Source organism: Mesocricetus auratus, unplaced genomic scaffold (genome assembly GCF_017639785.1).
Source record: "Mesocricetus auratus isolate SY011 unplaced genomic scaffold, BCM_Maur_2.0 Super-Scaffold_100038, whole genome shotgun sequence".
Classification (NCBI taxonomy): domain Eukaryota; kingdom Metazoa; phylum Chordata; class Mammalia; order Rodentia; family Cricetidae; genus Mesocricetus; species Mesocricetus auratus.
Window position 1 is genome coordinate 2,045,559 of NW_024429216.1, and position 10,550 is coordinate 2,056,108.

At 37.9% G+C, this 10,550-nt stretch overlaps 1 protein-coding gene across 1 annotated transcript in view; it reads left to right on the forward strand.

The window, feature by feature from the left end:
* Positions 1–2,757: 2,757 nt before the first annotated feature.
* Positions 2,758–10,550, forward strand: part of LOC121132754 (sulfotransferase 2A1-like) — a 103,285-nt gene continuing 95,492 nt past the window's right edge. The window contains exons 1-4 of the mRNA XM_040734235.1: positions 2,758–2,884; positions 4,354–4,562; positions 5,221–5,347; positions 6,067–6,124. Of these exons, the coding sequence (XP_040590169.1) occupies positions 2,758–2,884; positions 4,354–4,562; positions 5,221–5,347; positions 6,067–6,124 (521 nt within the window). The remainder of the gene's footprint in view (positions 2,885–4,353; positions 4,563–5,220; positions 5,348–6,066; positions 6,125–10,550) is intronic.

The window sequence follows — 10,550 nt, forward strand, 5'->3', positions numbered from 1 at the left end:
TATTCTCTGGGACTGCTTTGGTCAACAACTCACAAGATGTAACCAATTCTTGGTACTTGAGATTTTACTTAGTAGCATATGATTCATAGTTGGAACATCACCTCCCCTATACAACAAAATGCAAAATAAATTAAAGTAGCATATGTCCATATGACTTTTCAAAACATATTTTTAGTAAGCATAGGAAACACTAGTCATATATATATATATGTGTGTGTGTGTGTGTGTGTGTAGAGAATCATGTTATTATTTTATATTTACCTAAAATCACATACAATATACATGTATCTGTGTATATATTAACATGTATTTTAAAGATACTATGTCATTTATATTGATAATACTCATATGATTCTGCTGTGGACTACATAGGAAAATGCTAGTACCATGCATGATTAAACTCCTGTCAAGTTGTTGGTCGTGGTAGTTCAAGAGACCTCCAAAACAATATCACCTCTATCTGGCCTTGATTGTCTCACAGAACTTGAAGATATGCCTGTGTTGCAGAAGTCACAATACAATTCAGGTTCAGAATTGTGAAGAATTGAACTGAAACTTACCTAGTACCCATTCCATGAGGAATGACTTCAATAAAGTGAAAACCTGGAAATGGAAAGTAGCAGTCACTAAACCTATCCAACGTGAAATATGTAAACCACAGCAGTAACTGGACTGGCAAGACATTCACAATCGTGCAATAGTGGAACTTTCACTTTGGTCTCTGTAGGTGCTGTCTAATTGGACTTACCCTGGACTCAACAAGAGGGAAATCATGTGTGACACTGTACACGTTGTCAAATATTTGATCCAGGAGAGGGCAAAGATGCAAGATGAAAACATTCTAATGATTGTTTTGTGAACCAGTATTCTTTCTAACTCTTTTCTAAATGCCTATTTTTAGAGACACAGATAAACATAACTCTCAACACTCATAAAAGGAAGTTCTTTTTGCAATATATGGAGACTATCAAAAAGTACCACAACTGTACAAAATGCAGAGAATAATTGACTGAAATGTGCTCAACTCCAGCTTATACATCTGTAATACATCCCTTCAACCCAAGGTTTTGGAAAAAACAGAGAGGAGAGGACAGAATGTTCCCAGAGGCATAGGATCCCTGTTGATAAAATATATGCCCTAGATATGACAGGGAAATACACTATGAATTCAGAATATTATATTTACACAAAGGAATCATTAAGAGGGCACTAGTTTTTAATCCAATACAGATAGGGAAATTCTACATGGTCTTACCCTTAGTTGAAAGAACACAGCACATCAACAGCATTCAAAATAGAAAGAATCAGCTGCCTCAGAGGGTGAAATCACATCTATGCTGTTCATTCAAAAGTGCTTAGCTCAGGGTACATTCACATACACACAGAATTAAATGGACTCATAGAGTATATGTAAATGTTATTGAATACAGATAGCAATTAAACTAAATAACAGATCACATATATGGCAAAGTGAGGGAGGTATTTGAGGCTGAGAGGGAGAGTGGAATTCATATCGAATAGCTCAGGCACTATTGGATTCTCAAAAACAAACACCACTTTAACAAAAGCATTGTGCATTGCAACAATTTGTATTATCTCTGTAATTTTCTTCACATTTGAAACCAAACTGAAAAGTAAATTGTATTTAATACATTAAATTAGGCCCAATTTCTATGTCTAATATTTGTTATTGAGATTCTGGTTGAGGATCATGAACTCAGGCTCACAAATATTGCTTAATAATCTCTGAATGAGTTCAAAATTGCTTAATACAACAACTTTTAGCTGATTCTTGCAGTATCTATTACTATCTATTAGAAGCTAGTTGCACAATAAAGTATGGGGTATTAATGATTTGTCTTGTGTACACTCTTCACTTTACTGCTAAATATCTAAAGAGGTGCTATAACTTGAACAGTTTCCTAAGGATGTAATCCTAACATCATCCACAAAACTACTTTGCCATGTCATAGTACATTTGGTTTGAAAGAATACCATTATTTGCTCTAAGATTTGAGAAAGAAATTGCAGAAACACATGATAAATTTGTTACCCGAGATGAAGACACAGTCAGGTGCTTTAGGAGGGCAAACCTCCATATTGGATATCCAGTCACAAGTGCTCGGCTCTACATTCACATACACACAGATCTCACTGGACTCATTTTGATGTGTGTGTGTGTGTGTGTGTGTGTGTGTGTGTGTGTGTGTGTGACCTTATACACTCATCAGTGGAACCTAGAGAAGGGATCATAAATATTAGCAAGGGAAGGAGGCACTGAATGGGGAGAGTGAGATTAGGAGCCATCCTGTGCCCCTAAGGCACTATGATCTTATCATAAATGACAACTACTTTTATAATACAATTACATGTTAAAATTTTGTGTGATCTCTGCAATTTTAATGCACAATTCAAACCATTTTGAAAGCTAAATTACATTAGAAAATGTTTTGAATTTCCCCCCTATTTCTATGTCCTAGTCCTTGCTACTGAGTTTTTATTTTGGGGTCATGAACTCAGGCTCACAAATGCTATATAATGATCTCTGAATGAGTCCACAATTGCCTAATACAACAACCTTTGACTGGTTGTTACAAAATCTATTTCTCCCTATCAGTTGCTAGTTTTACAGTAAATCATGGAGTGTTAATCATTTCTTTTGTCTGCACTATAAATTTCACCCATTTAAGATTTGTTATAAGCTAAACAGTCAGCTACACCTGGATTCCTAATAGCACCCACAAAGAGGTCTTTGCCATGTCAGACTATGTTTGGTTTGAAGGAATACCTTTCCCTCCTATAGAGAGTCAAATAGTTGAAGAAGTTCGTCATAAGTTTCCATTCAGAGATGATGACACAATCATAGTGACTTACCCCAAATCAGGTAAGGAATATCAGTAAAAGATTTCCTAAGCTGTATGAAGAAGGTTAAGGCTTTGATTCTCATTCATTTGGGTGATAAATTTAGTGTTCTCTATATCTGATGGAAAAAACGTTTTGTGAGCATGGAAAGTTGTGAGGGAGTACATGTACACACAAACTAAGATGTCTAAACTGGTCTCTGTTGATGGAGGATAAGATAAGGTAAAAAACCAATGGCATTGGGTCCAAAGAAAAACCAAATGACATTGTGTCTCTGTGTGGAAGAGAGAGTGGAAGATGGAGGATAATAAGAATAAACAAAAGAAATGGCATCAAGATACATTGTGTGGATAAAAAATATGTGGAGGAGGGGACTCTGCCAGGTGGAAGAACTACCATGAACTGTATCTAGGCAATGGAAAGAATCACACAACACAAGAAACCAAAAAAGGCATGATGAGTGTTTTGGGGAGAGCTTTTAGATGGGTGGCAGAAGCACTTAACAGTAGATAAGTATGAGATTGCTGTGTAGCATGCATAATAAAAACCCAGAGACAGATATTGGGGTTCATGCTGAAGATTAGAACAGCAAAGCAGCCAGGTAGTTGTTTTTACCACTTCCAATGCTTTAATGAAGGTTCTGTCTTCCTTTTGACTGGAAACTGGATCTTTCATGAGACCCTTTGCTTTTTACTTATACACCTTGATATTGCTGGGTTTAAAATTATAAGCTCTGTTATTCTGTTAGATTGATTCACTCAAGTATGCCACTGGGTAGTCTGGGTCTAACAGAGATCCATTTACCTATTTCTCCTGGGTCCTGGGATTAAAGTTATATAGCACCTCTTTCTGACATCTATGGTTAAGTATTGTGGCTAGATTTACCACTTGATCCCAAGTCATGCTTTATTAATTGTAAACTATATATTGCCTCATTACTGACCTTAAATATTCAAAGCATGGAAAAGTCAAGGGGATTGTCAAGTACAAAAAAGATTCAGTCATAAGCCTAGAGTAAGATGCTAAAAAATATCCATTTGGCAAATGAGCATGCAAAGAGAAATACAAATGTGTGTGGTAACTAGATTCAACAGAATTTATTTACCTTAAAGTGAAGCAATGCTCATACATTCAGTTCAGCATGGGTATACATTATCAGCATTGTATTTAATAAAAGGAGCACTGCTCAGAAATATCTGAGATAGGTGAATTCCCTGCAGCAGAATGTAGAATTATGATGGCCCATGATGGAGTGATGTACAATAGGCAGGTAGAGTTTATTAAGTATAGAGTCTCATTTTTTACAATTTAAGCATTGGGAATGTAGAGCATGAATATACTTTGTACTTACACTATGTGGAACCTGTGAACACCATATGTTTGCGTGCTTGAAAGTAGCTGCACTATAAATTGTATGGGGATGTATTCTACTTGAAGCCTTTTCGCAAGTACTATTGAAGTGAGTTATCATATCTTTCCCTTCTTGTTCAGGAACTCACTGGATGATTGAGATTGTGTCCTTGATTCAGACCAAGGGGAATCCAGAGTGGGTCCAATCTGTGCCCATTTGGAAACGCTCACCCTGGATAGAATATGAACTAGGATATAAAATATTAATCAACAAAGAAGGACCACATCTGATCACCTCCCATCTCCCCTTCCATCTTTTTCCTAGGTCTTTCTTCAGTTCCAAAGCCAAGGTCAGTGTCCATTGGTTGAGAAATAGTAACAAAATGCTCACTGAACTTATTCTTCTAATATGAACCCTAGATCTCTACCTGAAATGCACTCTGATTGTGTAGGCTGTGGGAGGGAATCCGGGATTCTCCTGCACTAGGTGATGCTGTTGTATCCCATCCTCAGAGTACATCAGAGTACCAGAATGTCAAGCACCACATAGAGATCCTGGTCTGATGTATGAAATGAAGTTAAATATCAACAAGAACATTCAGGAAGCTATATATATATAGGTCAAGCAGAGTTTAAACACTCATGTACAGTGAATACTACACTTTTGATGTCATCAAAGTATATTAACTAGTTTTGGTTTTAAATAAATCCCATGGCTTTTGAGCAAATCACCCAAGGCAGAGTTACTCATGGGAAAGCAGCCAGAACAGCCACCAATGGTTTAGTCATGGACATTGCTCAAAGGGCTTGTGTAATTTGTACCCACTATGACTTATTTTTTCTAGCAGTCAATTGAAAACAGTAGTCAAAAGAATCACTTATATATAGCCCAAATAATTGTTTTTAGAAACCTCTTGGAAATTTGATTTAGATTTCATACAACTTGTGCTACTTGGAATATGGGGAATGACCATATTGACCTTCATGTACATGCTTTTTCCATTTAAGATGATATATGTCATCAGAAATCCCAGAGATGTTCTTGTGTCTGGTTATTATTTCTGGAGTAAGTCAAACTTTGCCAAGATTCCAGATTCAATGACAACTTATGTTGACTGGTTCCTCAAAGGAAATGGTGAGTGTCTTATTTAATATAGGTGTTTGGGAAGACCTTTTTAAGACATTTCTCATATTATAAGGTGAAATGTAGCTTAGGCTGGTGTTGATCAATCTATAGAGTCAGGGATGACCTTGAAGATCTTCTTATTCTGAATCTCCCTCTTGAGTTCTTGGACTCCAAATACCTACTATCATGTCATGTTAACTTAATGTGGGGGCTCAAGCTCATAAATCAAGAATGTTATCTAACTTGGATATATTCCAGGATTTAATATATTCTGTAGTCTTCCACTATCTCTCTACATTCGACCAGTCTGTGGCTCCAAGGATCATCACGATTTTCAATATAATATTGAAATCGTAGTATTCTCACACACCATTGCATAACAGAGCAAAGCCACAGATTGCCCCTTGACATACCATCCTGACAACAATGTTTCATCTGGTCTTCCCAGTAATCATTTGTGGGTGTTAAATGAAAAATTCTTAAAAATGACACTAAAATTTGAACACTTTATTCCTACTTGGTGACACTGTTTCAGAAGGTTTATGAGGCACAACACTCTAAGAAGAAGTGTATCATTGTGTGTGGGCTTTGGGGATTTTAAAATTATTTTTAATTAGATTTATGCATTTATTTTATACTCCGACCACAGTTTACCCTCCTGCTTCTCATCCCATTCCTTCTTCCCACCTTTCTCTATACACCACTCCTATTTCTTCCATCTGTTTCAGTTCACAAAGGGGCAGGCCTAAGCATAGGTGTCAACAAAGCATGGCATATCAAGTTCAAGTAAGACTACTTTTCTCTGTTTGCATTAAGTCTGGTCAATGAAACACATTATGAGCAATAGCTTTCCAAATAAATATTAATTAAAGCAATATATGCAGGTCTTGTTTCCACCACTAGGAGTCCTACAAGTAGATGAAGTTATACAACCATCACACTCTGTGGAGAACCTAAGTCAGGTCTATGCAGTCTTCCTAGCACTCAGTCCAGTGGCTTTTAGCTCCTATGTTCCCATGCAAGTTGTTTTTGTGAGATGACCTTGACCCATGTGGATCACCCAATCATTTATCTTGCCCTTCAAAGTTTGTTCTTCTGCTAGGCCCAGTGCTTGGTTGTGAGTCTCCATATCTTTTTCATTCAGCCACAGGATGAAGGCTCTCTGTTGAAAATGTGGGCATTTCCAATGTGATTTCAGGAGATGGACAGTTAAGGCTGTCTATGCACTATTTGTCTTAGCTTGTGCCATCCTTGTACATTCCTGAGAATTTTCTTTGCACCAGGTTTCTACCTGACCACAAAATGCCCCCATCAAGATATTTTTTCATTCTATGCCCCCAACATAATCTGTCATGTCCCATCCACACCACCACCCAGTCAAACCAAGAAATCTATTTCATTTTCCTTTACCAGACATAACCATGGATCCCTATCCTCCTTTGGGCACTCCTTGTTATCTAACCTCTCTGAGGATATGGATTATAGCATGGTATACTTTACTGTACATTTAGTATCCACTTATGAATGAGTACATATCTTGGTTGCCTATCTTCATCTGGGTTAACTCACTCAGGACAATTTTTTCCTAGTACCATTTTATTTCAAATCTCCTAATGTCACTGTTTTTAACAGTTGAGTAGTACTCCATTGTGTAAATGTACCTTGTTTTCTTTACCCATTCTTTGGTTGAGGGGCCCATAAGTTGTTGGCATATTCTGGCTATTATGGAAAACACTGCTGTGTACATAGTGAGGAAGGGGAGGGTGGTGAGAGGGAGAATTGTAGTTGGATTGTAAAATGAAATTAAAAAATTAAAAAAGGGAAAAAAGGAAACATTAGTTGTGATTCTATCTCAAAATGGACTTCCTACTTGTTTCTCAACTAGTTTAAGAGATTTTGGTCTTCTATTGAGGTTCTTGATGCATTTGGGATTACAATGAATTTCAGTACCTGACTCTCTGTGTCTCTGTGTCTCTGTGTCTCTGTGTCTCTGTCTCTGTCTCTGTCTCTCTCTCTCTGTCTCTCTCTCTCCCTCTCTCTCTGTGTGTGTGTGTGTGTGTGTGCATGTGTATGATGAGTGACTAAGGTCTCAATGAATTCTACTAATCATATTCAGTGTCCAAAGCACCATTTACTAAAGACCTTGTCTTACTTCCAGTGTATAAATTTGGCACTTTGTAAAAAATCTTGTGTCTGCAGTTACATGAACTTGTGTCTTGGTTTTCTTTTTTCCTGTTTTATTTAATTTAAATCAGAATCATGCTTGATCCTTCTCACTCACCTCCTCCCCAGCTCCCCCCCAAGTCACCCAACCCTGCACCCAATCCAAAATCCACTCTACATCAAGGGTGAGGCCCTTCATGGGACATCTTGTAAGTCTGCCATATCATCCTCTCAGAAGGGGGTAGGCCCTCCCCGAAGTGTCCACTTGAGAGAACATCCCTCCATGTTGTGTGGGCTTCCAAAGTCCATGTGGATGTCAGGGATAAATATTGATTTGTTTTCTGAGGCCCCTAAGATTGCCAAGACATCCTCACTGACACCCACGTTCAGGGGGTCTGGATCAGTCCATGCTGGCATCTCAGATATGAGTCTGGGATTCATGAGCTCCACCTTGTTCAGGTTAGCTCTTTCTGTGGGTTTCACCAGCCTGGGATTGACCCTTTTCCTCATCACTCCTCCATATCTACAACTGGTTTCCAGTAGTTCAGCTCAGTGTTTAGCTGTGGGTGTCTGTATCTGCTTCCATAATCCACTGGATGGAGGCTATAGGATGACACACAATTTAGTCATCAGTCACATTATCAGGGAAGAGCATTTTAGGTAGCCTCTCCACTGCTTATTAGATTGCCAGATGGTTTAATCTTGTAGATCTCTGGAAATATCACTAGTGCCAAATCTCACTTCAAACCTATAGTGGCTCTCTCTTTTACAGTATCTCTCACCCTGCTCCCCTCTTTTCTTCCCTCGACTCAAACTTCTTGCTCCCCCATATCCACTTATCCTCTCCCCTTTGATCTCTCTCTTTCTTCTAGTCCCTCTCACCTTCCTCATGTTCCCATTCCTCTCAGGAGATCCTGTACCATTCCCCTTCTCTCAGGTACCATGCATATCTCTCTTAGGGTCCTCCTTGTTTCCCAGACTCTCTGGTGGTGGGATTGTAAGCTGGCAATCACCTGTTTCATGTCTAAAATCCATACATGAGTGAGTACATACCGTGTTTGTCTTTTCGTGACTGGGTTACCTCACTTAGGATGGCTTTTTGTAGTGTCATTCATTTGCCTGCAAATTTAAGGATTCCATTGTTTTGTTCTCTGCTGAGTATTACTCCATTGTGTAAATGTACCACATTTTCTCTATCCACTCTTCACTTGAATGGCATCTAGGTTGCTTTCAGATTCTGGCTATTACAAATAATCTGTTATGAACATAGTTGAACAGATGACCTTGTTGTGCATCATTTGGATATATGCCTAAGAGTGGAAGTTCTGGATCTTGTGGTAGGCTGATTTCCATTTTCCTGAGAAATCTCCATACTGTTTTCCAAAGTAGGTGTATGAGTTTGCACTCCCATCAGTAGTGGAAGAGTGTTCCCCATTCTACCAGCATACATTGCCATTGCTGTTTTTGATTTTAGCCATTCTGATGGCAGTGAGATGGCATCTCAGATTTCTTTTGGGTTGCATTTCCATTATGGCTAGGGATGTCAAGCACTTTCTCAAGTGTTTCTCAGCTATTTTAGACTCCTCAATTGAGAATTCTCTATTTAGTTCTGTAGCCCACTTTTTAATTGTTTCCTTTTGTGTTTTGGATACTTGCTTCTTGAGTTCATTTTAAATTTTGGAGATCATCCCCTTGTCTAATGTGGGGCTAGTGAATATCTGTTCCCATTCTGTGGGCTGCCTTTTTGTCTTGTTGACTATGTACTTTACCTTTCAGAAGCTTCTCAGTTTCAGGAGGTCCCATTAATTGTCAAACTTAGCATCTGTACTACTGGTGATATTTTCAGGAAGTGGTCTCCTGTACCAACTCATTCAAAGGTACTTCCCACTTTCTCTTCTAAGATATGCAGGTGTGGCAGGATTTATATTGAGGTCTTTGATCAATTTGGACTTAAGTTTTATGCATGGTAATACATATGAATCTAAATGCAGTCTCATGCCTATATCCAGTTATGCCAGTAGCATTTGTTGAAAATGCTATCATTTTCCATTGTATAATTTTAACTTCTTTGTCAAAAATCAAGTGTTCCTATGTGTTTGTGTTTACATCAATGTTTTCCACTCGATTCCATTGGTCTATCTGTATATTTTTGTGACAATATGGAGCTGTTTTCAGGACTATAGCTTAATAATAGAGCCTGAAGTCAGGGATGGTGATGCCTCTGGAAGTTTCTTTATGTTGCAGGTTGTTTTGCCTATCCTGGGTCTTTTGTTTTTCCATATAAAGTTGATTATTGTTCTTTCAAAGTCTGTGAAGAATTTTGCTGGTATTTTGATGGTAATTGGGAATTGCATTGAATCTGTCTGCTTTTGGCAAGACTTCAATTTTTACTGTGTTGATCATACCTATCCAAGAGGATGGGAGGTCTTTCCATTTTGTGGTATCTTCTTTAATTTATGTCATTATATACTCAAAGTTCTTGCTATACACATCTTTTACTTGTTTGCTTAGTGTTATCTCCAGATATTTTATGTTGTTTGGGGATATTGTAAAGGATGATGTTTCTCTGATTTCTTTCTCAGCTCATTTGTCATCTGTGTATAATAGGGCTATTGATTTTCTTGAGTTAATCTTGTATCTTGACATTGGTGAAGGTGTTTATCAGCTTTAGGTGTTCCCATGTAGAATTTTTTGAGTCACTTTCAAATCATCTGCATATAGTGAAAGTTTGACTTCTTCAATTCCAATTTGTATCCCCTTGTTCTCTTTATGTTGTCTTATTGCTTTAGATAGATCTTCAAGTACAATATTGAAGAGATATAGAAAGAGTAGACAGCCTTGTCATATTCCTGATTTTTGAGGAATTGCATTGCATTTCTCTCCATTTAGTTTGATTTTAGCTGTTGGTTTCCTGTATGTTGCTTTCATTATGTTCAATTATGTTCCTGTTATCCCCAATCTCTCCAGAACTTGTATCATGAAGCGGTGTTGGATTTTTTGGGGGGTGTTAATGAGACAGGGTTTCTCTGTATTGTTTTGGGGGCTGTCG